This window comes from Azolla caroliniana, unplaced genomic scaffold (genome assembly GCF_043228905.1).
Source record: "Azolla caroliniana isolate FFs.n. ecotype wild unplaced genomic scaffold, voAzoCaro1.0.p SCAF_11, whole genome shotgun sequence".
Classification (NCBI taxonomy): Eukaryota; Viridiplantae; Streptophyta; class Polypodiopsida; order Salviniales; family Salviniaceae; genus Azolla; species Azolla caroliniana.
Genome location: NW_028230446.1, coordinates 17,275,883 through 17,301,096, shown reverse-complemented (window position 1 = coordinate 17,301,096; position 25,214 = coordinate 17,275,883). Strand labels below are relative to the sequence as shown.

The window sequence follows — 25,214 nt, the reverse complement described above, 5'->3', positions numbered from 1 at the left end:
CATATTCTTCTTCGTCTTTGTTTTTATCATTTGGATCATGGTCATCCGACACGGTTCCCACAAGGGCCTACCCCATAAATGGGGTGGACAGAAACATCCTAGAAGCGAGTAACACCAACGTGACTGGTATATTAAGGAATGGATGAGACTTAATGACTTATCGATAATAACGACTAACTTAGCTACTCCCATAACAACTTGAAACTATAGTAAATGTTACTATTGTAAGGATATGTCGGACCTCTGACGTTATAGCTAGCTATTCCAAACATGTAACACACTTAGTTGGTGATGAATGTGTCAGTTACATGCTGCAATACTCAATGGGCAATTGTGTGGGCAATTGGGTCCGATGGTTTTGATAGAGGTCCTGCGCGCTCTCTCAAAGGAGAATTTGATTAGGTAGTTCTAGCACCTTAAGACTCATCTCTCACAAAGCTTAAGAAGAAGAAGAAGAAGAAGAAGAAGAAGAAGAAGAAGAAGAAGAAGAACACAAACAAAAAAAATCTCAAAGGAGAGTAAGTACACAAAAAAAGATTAATAGAGAATAAGGGGGCCAGAAAAGCAAACCGAAAGAACAAAAGGAAATTAATCAAAAAAATAAAGAAATATGTAAAAACAAGAGAACAATAATTAAAAATAGAATAAAGAAGAAGAAGATTGCTGCTGGAAGTAGTTGCTGCGTGGCTATGGCCATGGCACTGCACAGCCTCTCCCCAAACCCTAACCCCAACCCTAACTTGGATTCAGGGTTGGGGTTGGGGTCGGGGTTAAGGTCACAGTTACGATTCCATTCTGTATTTCTTTCCAGCCGGACGAAGCACTATCGCCGCAAGAGCAAGCCGTATCTTCTCCTGCACACAAGAATCGGCGAGAGATATGTGAGATTACCAGAGCCCTCCGCCAGCATAGGTACCTCTAAATGGATGGATATGGAGGTTATGCAGAGAAATGTGGCCTCCAAAGAAGAGGAGGAAGAAGAAAAAGTAGGAAAGGGAGAAGAAGAAGAAGAAGAAATAAGAAGGAGAAGAGGAGAGGGAGAAAAAAATGTGGAATTAACTCATGAAGAGTTAGGATTAGGTATTCCAACTGTCTCTGGCTCTTCTTCTTCTTCTGTGGATAGAAAAGATGAGGTTTTAAACCGTGGTATGACGCTCCCTGAGGAAGCATTGCAAGGAAGATATGCCAGAGAGATTGATGTGGCTGTCAGAGCTGTGCAGCTATCTTGTTACTTAACTCAACAAGTTCAAGAAAGAATTCTAAGGAAAGAAGAGAAAGCAGGATCAAAAACGGATAGGTCTCTCGTCACTGTAGCGGGTTAGTTTCTTCTGCAGTTATAAGTTTGTTGGATTGTGAATCTTGATACACAATTATTGCCTTTTTTCCTTTTCTTTCAATTATGCATTTTGTAATCATGATCCTTAGAACAACACGAGAGCTATGATTGTTGTTCTGTCTTTATGCATATTGCTATTATGTTGGTAATAATTTACTATGGGCTAGCCTGTTTTGTGATTGGAGTAGCTATTATGATTTAATAGTTGTATTAAGGCATGTTCTTTTGATGTTTAGTAACGAGTTCAGGTATATGTAGTGTATTTAGGTCTTCAGGAGGCCGTTGATGATTAGTTATGGGCCAGCCTGTTTTGTGATTGTAGTAGCTATTTATGATTTTATAGTTGTATTATGGCATGTTCTTTTGGTGATTAGTAACGAGTTCAGGTATATGTAGTGTATTTAGGTCTTCAGGTGGCCGTTGACGATTAGTTATGGTCTTTGATTATTTCCATGATTCATTATGATGGTACTTAAATAAGTAATTGGATGTATACAACACCTTATAGATATGTATTTGATAAATTTTCATGATTAATTATGATGCTATCTATATATACATTGTAGTTGCTGTAGGCCATACCATGTATAATTCAATGCGTGTTATATGAATCAGATTGGGGAGTCCAAGCAGTGATAAGCTGGGTTCTCTCAGCATCCTTCAAAAATGAAGAAGTGAACCTAATAGCCGAAGAAGATAGCAATGCACTCAAAGGGATGGATGGCATCCATATGCTACAAAGGGTTGTCGATACTGTTAATGAATGCCTCAATTCATGTGCTATTGTAGGGTTAAATCCACCTAGTCATCCTCTGGCATCAGTTGATGTCCTTAAGGCGATCAACAAAGGTTCATTGATTGGTGGACCTAAAGGGAGATACTGGGTTCTCGACCCTGTAGATGGAACACTGGGGTTTGTTAGGTGTGATCAATATGCTGTTGCTCTTTCTCTTATAGAAGATGGAGAAGTAGTCCTTGGCGTTCTAGGTTGCCCTAACCTCCCTATGCGAAAAGAGTGGCTCAGGTATCACCACAAATATTATCGATTCCTTAGCAACCTGTCAGCCCCACTTAGGGCTAATGTGTGGGACAAAGGTTGTGTGTTCATGGCACAAAGGGGAAAAGGATCGTGGATGCAACCTTTAATATGGAATGTATCAAACCCTGAAATGATGAAACTAGTGAGACGTGTTTCGGTTTCGTTGATTGAGGATCCAAGTGAGGCCACATTTTGTGAACCTGTTGAAAAGGCAAACTCGAGCCAGTCTATCACTGCAGGGCTTGCATCGAGCATCGGGTTAAAGTAAGTCCAGAACTAAAGTTTGTTCTGTTCTATTATGTGGCCATAAATAGTTTTTTCATTCAAAAGGTCCACCTGTCATAAGTTATAACCATGGTAGTGTTTTTTCCAAAGGTATCTTTTTCATAGATTTGCAGTTGATGTTTCTTGTCACTTATGTTTATTCTATCATATGTTTGTCTGTTTTGTTTCTAGAAAACAACCCCTAAGGGTGTATAGCATGGCAAAATATGGTGCGATTGCACGTGGTGATGTAGAGATCTTCATGAAGTTTGCAAGGTCAGGTTATAAAGAAAAGATTTGGGATCATGCTGCAGGAGTGATTATAGTGGAAGAAGCCGGAGGGGTTGTGACTGATGCTGGAGGCAAGCCGCTTGATTTTTCTCAAGGAAGATTTTTAGAGGATTTAGATAGGGGCATAATTGTGTGCTCGGGAAAGGCTCTACACAATATATTGATTGAAGCTGTGGATGCAAGTTGGAATTCATCCCGATTATAAGTTAAGTTTGATTCTATTTTCAAATATGATGATAATGTAAAGCATACCTATTAGTGAGAATCTTAACTTCAACGACTTATAGAGCATCAAATGGTTGAGGAGGGCATGGGTGTAAAATGATCTTCAGTATAGAGCTTGGTGGTAGTAGCGACTACTCAAATGAGAACAGATCCAGACTAGTAAGATGAGAACATTTCCAAGCTTCTTGGTCTTGGAGAAATTCCATTGGTAGGATTGTCGACCGCAGAAAAAAGCCCTAAACAGAGTCCTTTGCTCACACCACTTTTTGAAGTTCAATCCTTCTATGTCGGAAGTATTGTCTTTGCATTATTATATCAGAGTCCGGATAGCATGTAATTTTGTATATTAATTTGGTTTTGATTGTTTGGTTAACGATAACATGAAATATACTTATATAACACATGTAGGCTTTTGAGCAAGGAATTAAATATGCTTGAAAAGATAATTCCATCTAAACAAATTAATAACAAAAAATTGATCTCGTTAGAGGAAGCGATATATTTATGATTGCATGTTCTTGAATATTATTTATGGAGGCTCTTGCTCCCACCATGTGCTCATTTGTGAATTGTTCGTCAATATTTTGTCTAGTGTATGTATTAGACTCTATAAGCGTGGAATATTGAACCCCGATATTTTCTCTAGGGTATGTTAAAAATATCCACATAACCTATTCAATGAAAAGCGACTAAAGAACATGATAGAAATACAAAATACAATAAGATGAGTGTTTGTATTTCAATGACCATATATTACAAGGATGCTCCCCAATAATGGGCAGCTCATAAGAACTCAAACAATTGCTACATGATACAAAGGAATGTACAACAATGAACACACACACAATGTTCTCCAACAAACAATTTTAAATCTATAAGTAGATAGTCATCTTGGGGATGTCCTTTTGCCTTAACCTAGGGTGTTTGTATTTGTAACATCACTTGTTACTACTTTATATGGACCCCATATGAGTACATCAATTTCAATGAAGATAAACACTTGGCCACATATACTCACCCTCAAAGTGATTGATTGTTTTGTAAATCATTTCATCTTCTCATACCTAGGTTTGCAGGGATGATCATTTTCTAGGTAACCTACATAGTATTCACATGACCCTTTTGTGGTTTTTCTTTATTTAGGTTTAGTACACTAAATTTAGAGAAGGTTTAATACACTAAATTTAGAAAATATTGTCGGTTGATAAGGAATATCTTGTTATTACAATTAAACCATGGCCATAACAAATTTAGGTCTCTACTTTCCCATAAACACTCTCTCCAAGTCATGCAAGGTCTACCATTTATTACCACTTTATATTTTGCTTATAAACATCTTATTGGCTTTGAGGCATGGGCTTAAACCCATTGGTTACTAAGATTTGACTATGTGAATGTTAGCCACGAGATTAGATGATTACTCAATTTGATGTATTATAATTATTTTAGCGTATTCATCAATGACATTCAATTATATACTCCAATACATACCATTATCCACATAGAATCGTCATATGTTTTATATGGATTGATGCACAAAGTGGAATAGTTCACTTCAATGAGAGGTAAACCTTCATTTAGAGGTAATTACTTCTTATTAGAAATATTAATTTAGTGGGCTTTCTATTTGAAAACATTTTGTTCTTAGTGTTTTATAGCGTGGGACATCAGAGGAACCACGATGTTCATTATAACCTCCAGTTTACGTTTTTATTTCTTGCACTAACTTGTGATGTATGCAGACAAAAACTAAAAGAAAGTAAAAAAATTACGGATTTGTACTAGTATACATAAAGATCATGCTATAGAAATTAATCTTGCAATAGGTTATGGATATTACATTTGGCGAAAGATTGTCTCAATCACATAATATAGAATAGAATAGCCATAAAGTGTGACATGTAGTCACTTTGAAGGCTCGTTCATCGTGAAGTCTAATTCAAGGGTCAAGATAGCATCGAAATGTGATATTGTTACAAATGGTTAAAAACTTTCGTCTAGACAATGATATAGCAATGACAAAGATGTAAAACTAGAATAGTTGCCATGTGAATGGGGCCAAGCCATGTGATTTTTGAATAGCTAACCTTTAGGAGAGTCAATGTACAATTTGGTTTATTTCTAGCAATTCAAATTTCCCTATGAAATTAATTTGCATTCATATTTTATAATTCTATGTTCTGACTCACAAAAACGTCTTCAACATGGAAAGCAATAAATGTACTCCTTGATGAACATTTTCAAGCATATATTGATATTTAATAGTGGCTTCACGTGACAATGAGAATAGGAAACCACGCTATACCAAAGTATTGTTTTGATGAAAGAACAATGGATAATTCATATAAATTAAACCAAGGATGAAACATAATCTTCATTTTTACCCAATAGTGACCAATGGAATATCTAGCTTGTTTTGTAGTAAGTTATGTCATTGGTTTAAAATTATCTAATGCTTGAATTCCTAGCTTATTATGTGCTTTCATTTATCCCACATAGGGCTATTGCATGATGGAAATAATTGACACATTTTGCTATATGATATTATTATTCTTTAAAATTTGTAGAAATTAATATCTAATCTATTCAAATTTTCCATGAACAAAGTATTTGTTAACATCTTGTTATGATAGTCGTACATGATCTAACTCCTTGATAATGATAGTCATACATGATCTAGCTCAAACCCTTTTTAAAAAATGCCATTTAGACTTTTCTTCCATTTATAAATGCTAAAATTGACAATTCCCAAACAATAGATCGATATCATGAATGTTGAAGTCACTTAGTGCTCATAAGATCATTGTCTTCATTTACATGTTTATTGCTAACATATATTGGATCCTTTCATTGCGCAATGCTTTTTTTTAGTGAAGAACTCAACAAACTGGAAGATCCAGAGGAGGAGGGCCCAAGATTTGCCCTGGTTGATTCCCATTCTTTGTGATGAATGCCATGGACATGCCAAGGGACACATGTATTTCTATGTGGCAATGGAAAAACCATGCACCTGTACATGATAAACAAACACCATGTTTAGCCAGAATTGCACATGAAGATGAATGCTTAGGAGAAAATTTATAAGTGAACATCATTAGAATAGCACATGGCCAATTGCCAAGCTCTTTGATTGAAGTTTTAGATAAGATGATTAATGTGATGTCATATAAATCTTAAAAGTTGCCATAATTGGCCCTTTGAAGTCAACAGAATAGTTAAGCACACTTGGGTCCAATATAGTCAGTCGGTCATTGGGAAGGGTGCACATGTAATCAGCATGGTCTGCCATGTTTGGCCATACAAACATGGGGCATTGGCAGGTGTAGAAGAAGACACACCCACAATTCATAAACCAAGCCTTCATGAATTCATGTTTTTTACTAGTTAGTAGTCACACACAATTTTGTATGTTTGAATTTAAATACTATTCATGGACAATGTCCCAATCTTTTCTTTTGGAGCATACTATCCATCAAACTATGTTTTGCGAGTAGGTTTCACTCCATATACCTTGTGTTAGTAAAATTACTACGAAATATACTTAAAAGGGACTTTGGCCTTACCTGGGTTGAGAGCTTGGAAGCGGATTGCGGTCCAACCACCGAAAGGAACAGAGACAGTGTTGACGGACGGAGGGTCGACTAGGTTAAAAGACGCTGGATCCGTTAAGGGGTCATATGTTCCCGTATTGTGTCCAACAATGAAAAAGTTTTGTCCATGGAGATGCATAGGGTGGCTTTCAAAGAAGAGTGAGCCAGTGTCTTGTAAAACTATTTGCACATTGGCACCGTAGTTCAAGACCTTGACCTTGGTGGCCATGGTTGCAAAGTTGGTCCTTGAAGATGTATAGTTATATTGAGCTTCCGGAACATCGGGAAAGTTGGGGTCATAGACATTGGACACATTGCCCAAATAGGCTTGTAGGATCGAGTTAGTTACGGGGTGGACAAATCCATAGTTGCTCAAGGCTGTTCCCATGCGAATTCCGGGGCTGAAGCTACGCGGACAATCGCTACAATTTTGGAGCGCGTAGCCGACGGTGAAAAACAAATTCTCGTCCACAGTTTGTGGTATCACGTGCTGTCCGGGCAGGCTCTTTAAGCGCGCGATGAACTCGTTCTCGAAGGTTGCATTGGTGGAGACGGGGAAGTCGGGCAATGGGACAAGGCTCGTATTGATGGCGGTGTTTATGGGGCCACTCTGTCGGTAGTAGAGAATCGCGGTCGCGGGGACATTCCCGGCCCTTATTCTAGATTGGGGTTGGTATACATTCGCGGCAATCGCGAAGCTTCCCGCATAATATTTCTTCGCTTTCAAGAGCACATTTACCGTTTCTCCCGGTGATAATACGATGACATTCGTTTGAAAGGGTTGCACATACACGGCATCACGCTCCACCACTGTGAGTGTATGGTTGGCTACCCCAAAGAAGAGGTGTGTGTTGATGGCGGCATTGATAATTCGGAGTAGATATGTCCGGCCCTTTTGAACTTCGACCACATGTGTACCTATATACATTGGCAATTTTCATAACACTATGAGTCTGAAGCCATTAATATATTAGAGTTTTTCTTTCTTGACATTTTTCCCATTGTGATTCCTACTTTGCAAGCTAAGGACCTAATTGTTTATAAGGTTCTTTTGGTGCGAGAAGCACATACTTGGTAGCTAGGTGATCTAGGGGGGGAAAACCCCTTAGCCACCCACAATACCTAGCCAAGCATGCTCCACTTCCAGTTCGCGTAGAGAACCACCTAATGTTGTAAGGAAACATTAATGCCATTGGTGTCCTCCCCACATGGGAAAAATGTGGCCCTACAACTTCTCATGAAATTGTCTTATTGGTCACATGATTCACAACATGGATATTTACCTTCCAAAGAACAATTATACAGTGCCCCGGGTTGACCGTTAATTGTATATGCATCCGATGAATTGTATCGTCCTCCGGTCGCTGTAGCTTGCGCTATTACATCCTCAGTGTTTGAATTCCACCATTCACCTTTTTTAAAACAGTTTATCAATAATAGACATTATACCTTATGGCATACATGTTGGTAAATTAACCAAAGGTATGATGGTTTTTGGATCAAAGACTCACCTAGAATGATAGGACTAACTTCTCGAGCATTATGTGGGATATAAGGTGATTCGTTAATACGCTTATTTGGACGAATGATGAATGCACCGTGCAATGTTGACCTCAACCAACTTATGTGGGCATGCCAAAATAGAGTTCCCCTTTGTTCCACCACTTTGAACTTATATGTGTATGAAGCACCTGTTTGTATTGGACATTGTGTTATGTAGGAGGGTCCATCTGCCCATGCCGATAAGATCTGCTGCACACCATGCCTGATTACCAAAACATAAAGAAATATGCCCAGTTAATGTCTGCTAATTGAAATTACAATCTCTCGCTTGTATGCAAGTTGTGATATAAATCTACCAAATGTGCATGACATGTAATGAAATTAGTCACTTCCCAAATTTACTTTCTTGAAACTTTGACGACCATAATTGAGCAAAATATGTATTTTATTCTCCCATAAATTATCCACTGGTTGGATAGAGTGTGATTTAATATTTAGGCACTCACGCATTTTAATTGCCTATTAAGGGAAAAAAAAACTAAGAAATGATAATTAAAACAGATAAAACATGTAAACTATGAAAAACAATGGCTAGAAATGAATGCATGATAATAATAATAATTATAAACTATTTATGTTACAATGTGAGTCTATGGACTATAAGGAGAAACATTTACCAATGGATAGTGATATTTTCGGACACTAGGTTAGTCACCTTAACGATCACAGTGTCACCCTCTGTCAAGTAGACCGATGGACCGGGAAATTGTCCGTTAACAGTGACAGCAGATTTCGTATGGCAGAGGCGAGTGACATTCGTGTATTGAATCTACCAACACACATTCATCCCCATCATTAACAAATGTTAACAAACCAAAACAACAAACATTCATATGTAGATTTTACAAACATTAAGGTCCAGTCACCACCAGACATTACAAACATTAAGGTTTAGTCACTAGACATTACGAACATTAAGGTTGAGTCACTAGACATTACAAACATTGAGCTCTAAACTTCGTGACATTAAGATTTTACGAGGATTGCGATCGACATTTATAATTTGATAAGGACTAGAAATGACTTGAAAATTGGCAATTTCATTTTTAATCACAATAAGAAAAACTTAAATAAAGTGTGTTGGCATGTGTGTGTGTGTGTGTGTGTGTGTGTGTATAAATACCTTCCAATCAAGTTTTATGTTTCTAGCCGACTCAGTGAGTTGCACAGTGATTAATAGTATGAAAGCAAAGAGAAGAATTTTCTTCATAATGATGTTATTATTCATCCACATTTGAGCTTATTATTAGAAGAATGTCTATGTACTCATACTAAGTTTGTTGGTATGGATTAATCTCTTGTATAAAGAAAAATCCAACCCTCCTTATGTAAGCTCATGGATCATGGGTATGTGTACCTTCTCTTTTTCCCTCTCTATAATTTTTGTTATCACGATCCTTACATGATCGAATTAAAAAATGGCAGTCGGTAGAAATGTTGATCTCTCAAAGTGCCAACCCTATTTTAACAACAATCATAGTATGAAATAAAGTAACAGTTTCCAAAATTTTGTGTCACATGGGAGCTTCTAGTGTTTGCTTGGGTTGACGTTAGGGTTGTGTTGCATTAAGTTGGTCATTGGTGGAAGGAGACTTTCAAAAATGGGGTTGACAGTGAGTTTTTAGGAGAAAGCCATTGATTGTGCTAAGTTGACCAAACACATGGTTTTGTAACCCCACCCATCCACACACACACATACATTGTTATCCACTAATGGTTAATGGTTTGAAGTAAATGGCACAATTGAGGTTTGAGAATAACTCAAATGGTTTGGTTTAAAGGGTTTCTTTATATTTAATATGTTTATGTTTCAATATTCTAAAACAATTTGAGTTTGAGACTCACAAATTAGTTTGAGTTTAAAGGGTTTCATTTTATTTATGTTTGTGTTGTCAATTACTGAAATGGGGTTCAACTTGCACTTCACGTTAGCGAGGGGGGCGGAGGAAGTAGATCAAATTATCATCTCATTTGTTGGGATATCGACCCATTTGTTAACCCATCTATGCAATTGCCGCAATCATAGATGTGCCTTAGTACCATTGGTTATGTGTTCCTATTTGTTTATGCATTTTCCCTCCTCTTGCACCTCAAACATTCTTTTTTTTTCTCCTCATATGCTTTTTAACAAGAATTTTGCTATGGAAGGATATGATCTTCACATATTATTGTGTACCTTGAAGTAGATCCAACAATGCTCAAGAAAGATCCTTCTATGTTTCATTGGCCATGGTGCAACATACAATTGGTCCGTCTAGAGTGAGAGGTGCATTGTTCCCCAATTTTATGTGCCTTAACATTGACTTTGGGCATGCCATAGAGGGTACTAAGGAACTCATCAATAGCATTTCCAAGGAATGTAGGTGTTTTGAATCTCTTCCATAATTCCATGAATAACAACATTCTTGGAACACCTTTCTTGTTCCTTCAATTCTTGTGCATCTACATTCTCAACAATCCTTGTTTCAACCATAACTTGCATGATAGGGGATTTGGAAATGACATTACCATTACATATATCTGGAACCCATGACTTTATGAACATATAATTCTTCACCTCACCTCCATCTTGTCTCATGGTGTCGAATTTCTCAATTTGGTTCACTTCATTTACCTCTAAATGGAAAATGTTTACATTGTTTCTCTTCATAAACAACTTGTTCCCATTATTGTTTTGAGATGCGTAAAGAACTTTTCAATTTCTCATTCTCCATTATGAGTGCCCACAGCTGTTCACCTCGTTTTTTGATATTTTTTGGCCCAAGCTCGATAATAATTATAGTTTTAAAAATTGTAAGTTTTCTCTTTCTCGATGATTTCCCCTTTTTGAATAATGTAGGGCTTGTAGTGCTTTTTTATTCAATCCATAACTTGTCAAAATTGGAATGATAAGAAAATGGAAGAGACCAAGAAAGAAAGAGAGATTACTAGCGGTCATATAGTATAAGTTTACTAAGGAAATCACAAAGACAATGTCGATGGGTTTGATTATTCTTATAAAATGCACAGAACGACGATAAAAATTCAAAAAACAAAAAACATCTACAAAATATGAGGTTTATGACAATCAAAACAAATCTTCACCATGGAGACCATTAATATATGCCTTTGAATTGCCATCAAGATCGTTTCTACATAAGAATGGAAAACACACTAACGTATCAATATAACGAAGTTAACATTACAACTTAGCTCTATACATGTAGTCTTTTTTTTTTCCAAAAAATCACTACTTCGCATTAGTTAGCAAACAAAATTACATCATAGAACTCTCAAAATTCCTCTCAACAGCCCTCACTCTAGCCTTCCCACCAAAGCGGACATAGTCCCCACCTCATTTTCAACAAACGTATCCAAACAACTCCAATAACCTAGTTATTTGTACCAGAACTATACATGTAGTCTTATATAAGTCAATGGCCACAAATAAATTTTAAGTATAACGCATGGTTCAACGAAAAAATGGTTTCGAAAACCCACCTTTGGTATTACTTTATGTACAAGACAATACCATTTAAATGATTAAACAAAGAAAGGAAATGTTTTGTTTAAGGAATTTTCTAATAAACCTTCAATGCACAATACATATATATAGTGGAGTATGAACCCTCTACTTGATCCACATTTCTCATGGATACCCATACCTTGTGTCACAACAATGATTATGTTTGTCATTTTATTATCGAGACAACTATGTGGAGGCCAATACATGAAGTTGCTCCCTCAAAATAATGCATGTTTTATATCAACATAACTAAAGCCACCAAAAAGACCGAAAATGATGGCATTAGGGGCCCCTTGTCTTGCACATGATTTTTTGTGATCCCTCTTCATTGACTAAATATATGCATTATATTAAAGAGTAGGTAGGATTAGTCGAATGTGAGCAACACATGCTTGCTCGTGTTATTATAGGTAGGTTTATGTAAACCCTAGATCGAATTGTCTAAACATGTGCATATCTCATACCTAAGGGCACACGACTTAGATAGTTTTGGCACCCCCTACCTATGCTCACAATACAACCAACCATATATTTATTATGTAGCAACATTATCTTCATAGAAACCTTCCTCTGTATGAGGCCAACATGTGGATCCATGTGCGCTTTGGGGTCATTTAAAAATTGATTTCGACGTCCCAACAATGAGATACAACTTTTCATTAATGTGTTAATTGACGCTCAAGACAATTTATCATAGCTTCTTCATATTTTTTGCATACTTCTCCATGGTGTTTCTTGCTGAAACTAAATTAAAATCTTATCACCATAAAGGTTTATAAGATTCCATACAAACATTGTTCACTTGCCAATATAGATTCCTTGCTTGCTTTTGGTTTACATGTTCCTTTTTTGTTAGGCAAACCAAACCTTGCCCTTGAGTTCTTCACGTCGGTGAATCATATGCCAACAATCATATTGAGGTGTGTAATAGTAAAAACCTACTTACTATAAATTGAGACAAAAACATCATGATTCCTAGTTCATTGGCTGTAGGGACTCTTACGTCACATTGTATGCAACCATCATCATTAGTTATCCCATGCTATAAATCAACATTTATATTTCCACTATTTCATTGCTTATTTATATTTCCACTATTTCGATGATAAATAAATAACCACTAGGTCAAGATATGAAACATATTTTCTTAAAGAAGTATTAAGGCCAAAAGAATAATGAAACTAAAGACTTTACAAAATTACATATGAATATTCAACTTAGATGAAATTCAACCATTCCTTAATATTCATTCCAATGTAGTAACAAAGGTCTAAGAGAATTATCTTGATGGCCATAGAAAACCTTTTGATCCATAATGCTCAACAAGCACTAAGTCAGACCCACTTGTCATTTTGTCAATGTCATGAAAACATACAATTTTCATGCTTTGAGAATATTATTTTGGCCAAAATGCATCCATATATCAATGGCTTGACACTAACGCATTCAAGTCATCACGAGACTCCTACATCAACATGTAATTGTCACTGACATCAATATCAAGTGTAGGTTTTCATTGTATTAAATAGTATATTTGCATAGGCATAATGAAATTAGGTTTTATCAATAGCCATATTCATCTTCACCTCTTAAATAGTATCTTTGCATGAGCATAATGAGATTAGGGTTTATGAATAGCCATATTCATCTTCGCCAATTTCAAATTCATTGGCAAGGATTCCAAATTTGGAATATTTCAATGACATGTGGCATTCATCCTTAGCAACATCTAAGTCACGTAACCATATAGCCTTCTATCATCGTAGTTTAAAAAAGACATTGTGGTCTTTATGCAATTACTTTGATATTCTCTCCATGATTGTCTAACCCTAACTAATATGCTCCAAACATACACATCAATTTTTTCTCCTTTGTGTTGTTTTCACCCTCATACTAAAGTTTGGACATTTGCAATTATTGGAAAAACAAGATTTAAGTATCTCTTCCTATTAAAATGTTGTTGGACCTCATTTCTTGTGCGTTAACTTACTATATCAACTTCTTGTGAACATTTTAATTCAGCTTTGCAAGAAATATATGATTGCAATGCTCAAGTAAGCCATAAAAGGCCCAATCCCAAAATTACAAATGGCAGCTTCAAACCACACAAGACAGTTCAAATGCTATATATATATATTCTACACAAACCTCTCATTTGCATCTTGTACTAGACTAAGATAATGGCTATAATCATAGCCCAACATTGAATAGTCGAGAATTGAATGACAGTATGCTTTAACATCATAATAAACGCTCAAAGATCGCCAAACATGTCCCCACCGACATAGTAGTCGTCGTCAACGAGGATAACCAAGAAATATGTGTCATTCATATGATGGGAGATGGAAACAATTTAGTGGGTGCCCAACCAATGCTGCCACGAATGTGCCCAACAGTCCATCCATCTATTTGTAAGTGTCCCCGTCCCATCTATCCCACCCTTGTTGGAAAAAGACTTCTCATGCAAAAACCTAGTCACGCATCAATCCCCTCCAACTAACCACTTCGATATCACCTCATGTTAAGTGGCACTCCGAATCTACACCTAAAAGCTCTACCTCATGAAACCACAACCATACACCCGACTGAGGACAATTGCACACAATGCATATGTGTGAAACTATCCTCAAGCACAATTAAGGACTAAATTGTACCCCACACCCCCACATAGGGACCATGGAGACTTGTTAGATACGGAAGGTCTGTCACATCCAAAAGGTACATTTTCTTGGTAGGTAGATTCATTGCCCTAATAAGCCATACTTTGGCTACTAGCACACTCCTTTTATTTTTACAAAAAAGAATATACTCCATTAGTTAAAATATACATGAACACGATCCCTTTCTCAGGTAGGCCGTGCCAAGATTATCCTAGCCTACATACGAGAGATCTCACTTATTTATCTTACACTTTTACATATGACTCAAGCCATCCTTTCAGATACATCACCTACCTTCACTATCTCACTTGCCATGTCTTTCACGCCCCTCGTTCAACTAATGGGAGGGGTAAACAACCATCTGGGTACATCATACTTCCATAGTATATCCATTCCATTTGCTGCGGCCATTGGTGTCGTACACCATCTTTTTCGAAAATTCAGCCTCATTAGGTCTGCAGCATCATTAGTACCATTAATCCGCTCATATTGAGCTCTTAGTGTAGTTATGAGTGTGTGCCAAATTAGCTTAATCGATTCAGCTGGAGGGCGTTTTTGTGCGGAAAATACCCTGGTACACCTTGTTGTCCATATATGCCATATAGTAATGGGGGCAAGCAACATCCAAAGATCTTCAAGTTTTTGATTCTGTACACAAGTTGTAGGTACCCCGTTGTCAGGGATCAACCGAACAATGCCATTCTCCCCTCTGTACTTAGCATTGCATGTGCTATCGTATGTCGCCACATCAACGTCAAGACACATCCAACAAGCATGTCCCCAGTTGAGGGTGAACAAACTAGAGGCATGGCAAAGCAAACGAAGTGCCCTTCCCCATACAGCCATTGCATCACGACATTCCCATAGACAATGGGAGATGCTTTCTATCTGTCCACATGCAGTACATCGAGGGTCTACATTGGGGCCTTTACCCCACGTCCCTACTGGCAAGGCTCTATGTGCAATAAGCCATAAACACATCATTATCTTGCGGTCATATTTGTCATGCCATATCATTTTCCAGAATTTATCTAGTCTCCTTTCACTTATGCCCTCCTGCATCCAAAATTTCCTTGCCGCAACCTTGTCATGTTTTTGTTCTAGAAGGATTTGCCTCCCAATCTTCGTGTTATACCTGAAAAATTGAACCAGCTTTTCCCCATCAGTTTGTCCTTGAGTTCTCCAAAAATACCTGGCTGGGTCCCATGATAACTGATCCAAATGCCCTTCTATAGGCCAACACACTGTCGCCGGTGTGATCTCCCTTGGCTTAGGGTCAATAATCATATTCTTGCCAGTTTTTACGATCAGCCTAATCGACTTTTCTCTTCGAAAGACTGGTTGCTCACCTCTTGCCCTTCCATGCTCTAGTTTGTAGTAGCATACCTCGTTCGATTCTACTTTCATTCCCTTAATGCCAATTAAACAGTTTTCAGCATCTATAAGACCTGTCCACGCAATTTCAGAGGTTGTTACTTCTTCCTCTTCCAATGTATTCTTGTAGCATGCAATGGCATCTGTAATTCTCTTGAGCATGCCTTTACCCCTGCTTATTCTCCATATTCTAGCCTTTTGAGTGCCCACCTCATTGGACAAAAACCTCTCCCACTCCACTAATGCATTCCCTTGGGCATTGATTAACTCAGCCCATTTGAAACCTATTTTTTGGCCTATCATCAGCCCATCCACATCTCTAATCAATGGATTCCACACAATTGGCATGTATATCCGCACTAGCACACTCCTTTTAGCTTGCACTACCTAACAAAAAACAATTAATAAAATAGAAAGAGGATTTAGGCCCACCACGAATATAGGTGACCATTTTGTTGTTAATGTTCAAGGGAATAGGATCAGTGTTCAACTGTAAACACAAACGACTCACACCAAACCATTTGAGGATTTTCCTAGCTCAAAAGAAACTATTCAAGGGATCTACAAACTATTAACGATTGTATAGTCTATTATTTAACTTTATAAAAAAATAAAACTATAACCGAAAACAAATGTTAGGAATCAAATTTTAAACTTCATATTACATATTACATAGCTTATATATCACCCTAGAAACATTAAGCTATTAAAGTTCAAATTACATATAATACAATTTAAGTTGTTAAACCATTTAAGCCATTAAGCCACTAAATTGATAAAGGCTTAACTGAACCAAAATAACCATTCAAACCAAACTGTTTACAAATCCACAAGTATGTATGCCTGAATCAAACTGGTCAAGCCATTAAAGCACAATTTAGTGGTTCAATTACATTTGAACCTAACTATTGCCAATTACTATTCGCTAGTCAGTTATCTACATGAAAATATCAACATCCTCCCTATTTCTCTATGCTTTCTTTTGTTATATGCTTTTGTCATTCCTTCTTTTACCCATTTATTAAGATTAAGATTACACGAAGTTTATATTTTACAAATTGCAAAGTCTTTTCACTTATGATAAATATCTATCTATCTACATACATATTTATATATTAAGATTATCATAAGTCTCCAAATGCTCTGGAACGTGAAAGCATGTACACATCATGAATCGGTAGTTTGGGAGCCAAATGTTGAATGTGATGATGTTACATCAAAAATATGTTTTTCAAGTATGTGCATAAGTTGTATGTATTGCCAATGTTTGCGAACTGAAAGATAAATACAATCGTGTTACTCCAGAAGGATGCAATAGTGGATGTGTATATTATTACGTGTATGTTGTGTGACAAATGGAATGTGGAACAAAGAGAAATTGCACATTGCTCATGATAAATGACCAAATAAGAACCTTCCAAGGAGAGCAAATTACAGCATAAGCATCCAATGTAGTGTATACATCTTCCTTTAGCTATGTGCAACAAACATGTCTGTCCATATCAGAGTCAATGCCAATTTGCTGTGAAGCTTTTTCTCCATGCTTAGCATGTGTCCTTGAGAGCATTCTACACCAAATTTGAGTTTTGCCTTCTCACAAACTCCGGAATCAACTTATTGGTCATTTCAGTTGTAGCTCCTTTCAATTCTACAACACAAATTTCGTGAGAATTTGACTAAAGAACATAATATATATAACTAGCTTCAACGAACACTGAATCAAAATAGAATATGTATTTGAATATAATATGTATCTATATACAAACCTTGAACCTTTCTATAATATGTATCTCTCTCTCTCTCTCTCTCTCTCTCTCTCTCTCTCTCTCTCTCTCTATATATATATATATATATATATATATATATATATACCTGGAGCCTTGAAATTAAAAAGTGGTGGTAATGGGCGGCCATTTGGCAGTCGAGTATTTGGATCCCGTAACTCATCGAAGAAGGGATGAATGCATGCTTCGAGCTGCATAATGTTTTACTGTTCATCTTTTTTTGTTACATGACCATTCCATTGGTCTTTTCAAAAGTATATTCGGCAATTATAGCATGCAGATAAATTTCTTGGCATGGATTTTATTTATGTAAACTAGAATATATTTATGTAAATCTACATAAAGTGTATATTTCTATGGAAACTCTCAGGGGACTTATATGCATCAATGTAAGCATACTTGATTTATAAGAATGCAAATTATAAATATAAATTTAGAAGTGCTGATTGTTATGCACAGATGCACAAGTAAAACCATAGATTTTTTATGCACAATAATATGTTAAGAAATGAAGACTTTCTTTGCATATATATGTCGGAATTCATAAACATGGATTTCTATACATGTAGGAAACAAGATATTTATATGCACAGTATGTGAGGTGTATACAAATATATGCAGACAATATATGTATGCATGAGAAAATAAATATTTTATGTATATTTATGCAGAAATATATATTTATATCTGCATTCAGATTCTGACTCACAGCTGTAAATCGTAGATTTGGAGAATACTGTAACAATCTGGATACAAGATCGACTGCTTCTGGGGGCATTCTTTTGTGGAACATCTGCAAAAACCCCAATATTAGGGCTAGAAATTCAATATCAATGTTTATAATGGGTTTCTGAAGAACGAAGAACAAATTTTTTCAACCCCTAGTTCGGAGGATGTAATTCATGTTTAGACTCCATAAGTAGAAAATTGAGTTCTAATCTAATGAGTTATAAAATCTGTTTGACATGGGAGCTGTCAAGTTTCACCAATATTTAAATGGAATGTCCAGTGAGAAAGCAATTTTCTTCTTGGAAGGACTAGAAACACAAGACTCGTCTTTTATTGGAACAATGGGACAAATTCTTACCTAGAAATTACATTAACTATGTGCACATTGCACAAATGTAGACCACTACTGAAACATCAAATTAATTGGTGTTTGGGCTCTTGCCTCTAAGCCATAGGCTTATATTCATTCCCAGAAATCATAAATAATTAGACCCCCCCTAAATGTGCATATAGAAATTGTTGTTGGATTATCCATTTTGTTTTCACATCCAAAAAAGCTTAGTTCAGTACGTAAATACTCATAGGTGTACTTTGAAATCACATATAGGAAGAAACAATCACACACACAGCCTACGATGATAAATGCTAGTATTTTATCATTGATATTGAGACTTAACATATGTTGAAATCATGTATGGAAAGAATAAAAGGATTTCAGCGATAATAAAGATGAAAGTAAAAACCAAACCAAAAAGCCTATATATGCATGAATGTGTGTCAGTGTAGATATCTGCGTATCCTTTTTGTAGTATACTCATTATGAAGAAACACACAAAAGCCAGAGATAGATGTTATAAAGGTGCCTGTAGGAGTAGGATTGCTTGAGATTGGGGAATAAGTGTAGCCCATACCAATTTACACTTTATTCTAGGCTATTAAACATGTAGAACATAAAGCATGTAGATATATACTATTCTGTGTGCAAGATAAAAACATATGAAACAAAATATACAGTTGAATTCAAACATAGATAACATCGAAATCTTTAGTTTTCGATGTTATCTATGTTTGAATAGTGTCAGATGAGCAAAATTGTAGGCTAGAGGTTGTCATCCTCCAACATTATGAAGGATTGTTCTAGTTTGATTATAATATATTAACTTATAAACACATATTAATATAACATACTAGATATAAAAAATACAATACAAAATTATATATATAACTATTCTTTGCATGGTTACCTTATGCCAAGGATGAGCCTTTATTTGTGGAAATTTGAACTCTGTGTAATTGGGATTCATACATTTAATCTCCTCCCTTGTTGGAGTGCCTAAAACCTATAAGCAAAATAATTACTTAGTAAAAACGGCCTTTTCAAAAGTATAAGAATGTTAAAAAGAGAGTGATTTTTCAAATAAAGCTTCTGGGATTGAAGGAAATATCATTTGGACATTTTTTGGGTTTTTAAACTTTTTTTCAAAGAATTGATCTAACCTTGATGATCTCAACCAATTGATCTACTCCACTTTCACCAGGGAAAATAGGTTGTCCAAGCATCAATTCAGCCAAGACACAACCTGTAGACCATATGTCAATCGCAGTGGTATACTCTACCGCCCCAAAAATGAGCTCTGGGGCTCGATAATATCTCGAGCATATGTATGAAATGTTGGATTCTCCCTTCACCTATAGCATCAGGCAATCTTTCCAGTTACCAAGAGTTTTCTAGCTATTAATAATGTAAACTATATTTCTAGCTAATAGCACAGAAAAACACACTGCAGCTTCGGACCAAGAGGTATTTTATATCTAATAAACATAATTATATTACAAGGAAAAAAATTAAAAACAAGTGAACTTACCAAAACCTTTGCACTACCGAAGTCGCAAAGCTTCAATTGATGGGTTTGAGGGTTCACCTGCATAGGGGCACACCCTCAAGTAAGCAAACAAGTGAATAAAAATGGAAGTTAAATAATATTTCTTAGTGCAAATTATATCCCACAAAGTTTTGGAGAGAGAGAGAGAGATGCTTTTTTACCAAGAGATTTTGAGGTTTAATGTCACGATGGCATACATCAACTGCGTTATGGATATATGCTAAGGCCCTGCATATCTGCAAGCCCATTACAAGTCCATATATTAAGTTTGAACAAGGAAAAAAGAGTACACCGTCTCAGACTCATTATAAGAAAAGGCAAATAACAATAACTTTTGGATATTTATCAGAATACCCCCAAAGTTTTATAGATTGTCAGAATACCCCTCTGAAGTAGTAAATTTTGTATTATTGAGAGGCATTCGAGTAGTTTTTCAAAACTTTAAAGGTATTTTGGTATATACCCAACTAGTTAGTTCAAAGTATTTTTTATGGCTTTTCCGTTGTAGAGAAACATATTTATCTACCTGGTATGTGTACAACTTCACAAATATCAGAGGCATTCTTTGACTCATCCGGTTATAATGCTTTGCAATTCGATACACCGTCTCCGGGACGTACTCTAAGACCAGATTTAAAAATACCTCATCCTTATCAGTTGAAGAATAGAAGCAGTGTTTCAGAGAGACGACGTTTGGATGATCCAAGATTCGCATAATCTGAAGCTCCCTGTTTTTGTATCTTTTATCTTGAAGCACTTTTTTAATAGCAACTGTTTCTGCAGTCTCTAGGCATTTACCCTGAAATTTTTCAAGAAAAAGGTTTTGGGTATCATTAGGTCTCAATTTTTTCCTTTCAAAGTCTAATGACCTCATGGAAAACAATAGAGTCATCAATGAAGCATTCATTTATTTATACTTTCCATGGAAAAATATAAATGCCAAGTTTCACTTTACCTGAAAAACAATGCCAAAGGAGCCTGTTCCAACAACCCTTTCAGCCATATAGCTGATTGTCTATAGATAAAACAAATATAAGGTTGATTCAAAGGAAGAGGGCAAAATATAATGAATAAAAAAATAAAAGTCCCAATACAATAACCCGTACTTACTTGCTTGGGTTGACCGTTTTTCCCACCTATGGTGGTCACTATTATATGACCAGTTTCAGCTCCATTGCCGTCCACAAGGGCTGCTTCAATGTCCTGAGTGGTCATGAAACAGGGATAATTCAAGAAGCACATTTAAGATTTTTAACCAGCAAAATGTTTTTGACATTTTTTCATATTGAAGTATATCATTAGATATTTTTCCTCATGTTTCCCTAGAGTATGCAAGTATTACGAGATTATTCAGGCAAGGCTTTATATACCTAATTGGGTAACCACCCTAGAGAACGTTTGCCCCATGTGTGAAGGAGCCAGATTTAACTCATATTTTTTCATGCAGCATTTCAACAAATATAATGAACATAAGGATGAGAGGATCCGATTAACATACCTAGTTACAGAACATATTCCCAGGTGGGAAATGTATCTACACTTCTTCATGCCATAGTGTTCAAACATTACAAGTTATGCAAGACCCCACATATCAAGTTGAGGACAATGTCCCATGAAGAAAAGGGCCCATTTTTACTGAATGTATGACTTCATGAGCATATGAAGACAAGGATCCACATACTTGAATTGGTGCCAAGCCCAGAACATACTTTCCATTGTGGGGAAGGCCCTGCTTTTGCACCATGTGTCCCACTTTTACTTCATGTTTCCCCATCAATGACCAACATTACAATCTTCTTCAGGTAAAACTCTACATGATTCCTAGTTATGCGAACATAATCCCCTGTGGTAAAGACTCCACTTTTCTTCATTTTGGTCTACAGCGTTCAACACCATTTCCCCATGTGGGAAAGAACTCGCTTCTGTTTTGTGAAAAGTTCTCCTTTTTCAGAGAAAACAGAAGTAGGTTCCTATTGTGCTCGACAGTTGTGAGCTTTATATGAGGTTGAGGCTCTTCATATACCTAGTTCAAGAATATTTTCCTACAGAAACACGTATCCTATGGTTTATCTGCAATGCTCGACATTATGAGCTTTTCTTCTATGGGCATGAAAAGCCCAGTTTACCTCATGTTCCCATAAAAACATTAGGTTAAATCCGAATCCAGAATGTCCAGAAAAAAAAATCATAGTACGAAATTCCCAACATTTCTCGTGAAAAATGTAGGCAGAAGAAAATAGAGAGCATACCTTTTCTTCAGTGGCGGTTGAGCTGTGGGCCTTATCATCTCTTATCTTCATTTCATTCATCTCTTTGGGTAGCTCCTCAACGCCACTAGTTCTTCCTACCTTCACACTTGCACTAGCTTCTACTTTTGATGTAGAAAGACGAGGCTCGGTGCTAGCAGATGTTGCCATGTCATGCCCTTCCTTCTTCTTGCTGTTGTTGTTGTTGTTGTTGTTGTTGTTGTTGTTGTTGTTGTTGTTGTTGTTGTTGTTGTTGTTGTTGTTGTTGTTGTTGCTATGGTCGATGTTATCGCTACTTTCGGCTGCAGCTCCACCTTGCTCGAATTTTGCCCTCTTGATGCTATTGTCTCCGGTCTTGAAAAGCAAAAGGCAAACTACAATCAGGGTTTTATCATACATTAATCACAAATTTCAAATGCATAACATTTTATCTCTACAGAGCACAAGAGTGTGATCTGGGAGTGGAAATTTGGGAATGTGAATGAAGAAAACACAAAAATGAAGATCTAACTTTCTAAGAGAGAGAGAGAGAGAATTTTACATTGTCAGAGAAGGAGGTTCGGCCAGAAGCAATGCTCTTCAGGCGGCGCATTACATGAAGAAGAAGAAGAAGAAGAAGATTATGATGATGATGATTATGAAGAAAGAAAGAAAGAAAGAAAGAAGAAGGGTTATGAAGAAGCCATGAATGGATTGTGCTGAGAAAGAGAGAAAGAGAGCGAGAGAAGAAAGGAAAATACTGTAATAATGAGAAGAGCAGAGAAGAGAAAACAGAGATGGTGTGGGGGGGGGTGTCTCTGTTCCTACTCTCTTCTCTCTCCCTGCCCTATTCTCTTTCTATGACTATCTCTCTCTCTCTCTCTCTCTCTCTCTTCCTCTGTTTCCTTTTTTCTTTTTTTTGTCTTGGTTTCAGTGGATCTGGAAGAAAAGAGTACGCACACTCTGCAAACAGAGATATCGAGGAAAGGGTAAGAAGAAGAAGAATGGAAGTGACTGTTTTATTCTCTCTCTATATCTCTCTCTCTCTCTCTCTGTCTCTGTCTCTGTCTCTGTCTCTGTCTCTGTCTCTGGTCTCTGGTCTTGGTCTCTGCTCTCTCTCTCTCTCTCTTTGAACGACGAAATTCAAAGAGAAGGAAGGAGAAGAAGAAGTATGCCTCTCTTGTCTCTCCTCTTCTTCTCTTTTTCTCTGTTCCTATGGCTAATGAATGGGGTATGTATGGTTATTGCCACAGAAACAGAGGATCTCTCTCTCTCTCTCTCTCTCTCTCTCTCTCTCTCTCTCTCTCTATCAGACTAACACAGACACATCATTTATCATCATGACCACCATCACCATACATGAGAAGAGCTCTCATCATCATCATCATCATCATCATCATCATCTCTCAGATCTCTCTCTGTCTCTCTCTCGTTTTGTTTTTATCGTATTTTTCATTCGCATCCCTTCGAGGGAGGATTGTGTGTTGTGGGGGGGAACAGGGGAAACAGGGGAAAGAAGAAGAAGAAGAAGAAGAAAGAGGTGGGGGGGCGCCCATTCACTTTCATAACACTTTTCTCTCTTTACATCCCAATTTCTTCTCTACATCTATCTATCTATCTATCTATCTATATCTACATATATCTATCTCCATTATCGCTATCTCTATCTTTGGGTTTGTGTGTGTGTGTGTGTGTGTGTGTGTGTGTGTGTGTGTGTGTGTGTAAACAACGTATGTATCCCATGCATTTTTAGCACCTCTCTTCGCTCACACACATTCTCGTGGTGACAAACTCGCAACCGCCCATTTTCACCTTGCCCGCCCCTGCCCTTCTCCGACCACTTCACACACTTACACAATCCAGCTGATACATATGTGTGCCCTTTCCACCCCCCTTAACTTTATGGCCACTTTGTTTCCCCCGCCATTGGGCCTTCTTGATGTTCTGCACATTTGACATTCTGACCACTTACACATACAACTTCCACGGTACCATGCGCCCCACCCAATTGGCCTTTTGCACATTTTAACTCACCCTTTTGGCCTCCTAACTAAAACTTATATATATATATATATGTAGTTCATAATGTCATGAACCCCACTTCACCTTCTCACACACATTTTCTTCGCAATTCTCTCATGGCTATAGAAAAGGATTATGCTCATTCTCATACCTTCCTACCCGCCCACTCATCTAAAATTGTTTTCCCTCCCTCACCCATGTTTGTGTGTTCCGTATTTGTTGTTGAGGATGCGATCCATGTCAGTGAATTCTACATTCGATTTTGAGAATCTCCTGCACTTTACTATTGATGTTAACATTTGATACATGTTAGTGTGTTTATATTTGATGTCACAATTTGGTACACGTTGAAGTGTGTGTTTATGCATTTGATGCCAACATTCAATACATGTTTGTGTCACGTAATTGATGATGCATTATGGTACATCATCGATGCAGTTAGATGTTACATGCTCGTTGATATAGAACATTACAATGTTGAGTTTTAATATATGTACACACATCGACTACTATATATGTATGTCAACCTACCCAAGCAATAAGACCTAGAGGCGACACACATCTGAAACTTTGTGCCTTGGCAATAACATAACCAAATGTTGTACATCTTTCTCTCACACAAATGACCATCTATCCAAAGAATGGAGCATTTGTCGTTATTCCCATGTTTCCTTCAATGGATATAAACTTCATATCATGTAGTCAAAGCATCATAGCTCAATTT

At 36.8% G+C, this 25,214-nt stretch overlaps 3 protein-coding genes across 4 annotated transcripts; 1 reads left to right on the top strand and 2 right to left on the bottom strand.

The window, feature by feature from the left end:
- The first annotated feature begins 645 nt into the window (after window positions 1-645).
- On the top strand, window positions 646-3,705 carry HL (HAL2-like protein). The gene is made up of 3 exons (XM_087327340.1): window positions 646-1,317; window positions 1,952-2,639; window positions 2,832-3,705. Exons 1-3 carry the CDS (start codon window positions 690-692, stop codon window positions 3,133-3,135), a joined length of 1,620 nt encoding a protein of 539 aa, XP_087183466.1. The 5' UTR covers window positions 646-689; the 3' UTR covers window positions 3,136-3,705.
- Window positions 3,706-5,879: 2,174 nt separating this feature from the next.
- Window positions 5,880-9,633, bottom strand: LOC147858148 (laccase-4-like). Its single transcript, XM_087326884.1, has 6 exons — window positions 9,432-9,633; window positions 8,926-9,077; window positions 8,257-8,510; window positions 8,029-8,157; window positions 6,719-7,663; window positions 5,880-6,165 (listed from the first exon to the last, which is right to left on the bottom strand). Exons 1-6 carry the CDS (start codon window positions 9,540-9,542, stop codon window positions 6,035-6,037), a joined length of 1,722 nt encoding a protein of 573 aa, XP_087183010.1. The 5' UTR covers window positions 9,543-9,633; the 3' UTR covers window positions 5,880-6,034.
- A 7,603-nt stretch (window positions 9,634-17,236) lies between these two features.
- On the bottom strand, window positions 17,237-23,202 carry LOC147858147 (shaggy-related protein kinase epsilon-like). Of its 2 annotated transcripts, XM_087326885.1 has the most exons (13): window positions 23,031-23,195; window positions 22,755-22,843; window positions 22,493-22,682; window positions 21,354-21,446; window positions 21,199-21,258; window positions 20,770-21,042; window positions 20,405-20,479; window positions 20,226-20,282; window positions 19,858-20,049; window positions 19,605-19,700; window positions 18,341-18,424; window positions 17,720-17,822; window positions 17,237-17,495 (listed from the first exon to the last, which is right to left on the bottom strand). In XM_087326885.1, exons 1-13 carry the CDS (start codon window positions 23,079-23,081, stop codon window positions 17,416-17,418), a joined length of 1,443 nt encoding a protein of 480 aa, XP_087183011.1. In that variant the 5' UTR covers window positions 23,082-23,195; the 3' UTR covers window positions 17,237-17,415. The 2 variants fall into 2 exon arrangements, with proteins under 2 accessions (XP_087183011.1, XP_087183012.1); XM_087326886.1 differs by having other exon boundaries at window positions 22,493-22,843; window positions 23,031-23,202.
- Window positions 23,203-25,214: the final 2,012 nt, after the last annotated feature.

Bases quoted from the DNA above. Each gene is read 5' to 3' on its own strand.
- HL (XM_087327340.1), top strand. From the start codon at position 690: ATGGCCATGGCACTGCACAGCCTCTCCCCAAACCCTAACCCCAACCCT. The intron at 1,318-1,951 runs GTTAGTTTCTTC...TATATGAATCAG, and splicing joins GTCTCTCGTCACTGTAGCGG to ATTGGGGAGTCCAAGCAGTG. The intron at 2,640-2,831 runs GTAAGTCCAGAA...TTTTGTTTCTAG, and splicing joins GCATCGAGCATCGGGTTAAA to AAAACAACCCCTAAGGGTGT.
- LOC147858148 (XM_087326884.1), bottom strand. From the start codon at position 9,542: ATGTGGATGAATAATAACATCATTATGAAGAAAATTCTTCTCTTTGCT. The intron at 8,158-8,256 runs GTGAGTCTTTGA...GTTTTAAAAAAG, and splicing joins AGTTAGTCCTATCATTCTAG to GTGAATGGTGGAATTCAAAC. The intron at 7,664-8,028 runs GTAAATATCCAT...CAATGTATATAG, and splicing joins GTATAATTGTTCTTTGGAAG to GTACACATGTGGTCGAAGTT.
- LOC147858147 (XM_087326886.1), bottom strand. From the start codon at position 23,081: ATGCGCCGCCTGAAGAGCATTGCTTCTGGCCGAACCTCCTTCTCTGAC. The intron at 22,844-23,030 runs GTAAAATTCTCT...TTGCTTTTCAAG, and splicing joins GAACCTCCTTCTCTGACAAT to ACCGGAGACAATAGCATCAA. The intron at 21,043-21,198 runs GTAAAGTGAAAC...GAAAAATTTCAG, and splicing joins CCTTTGGCATTGTTTTTCAG to GGTAAATGCCTAGAGACTGC.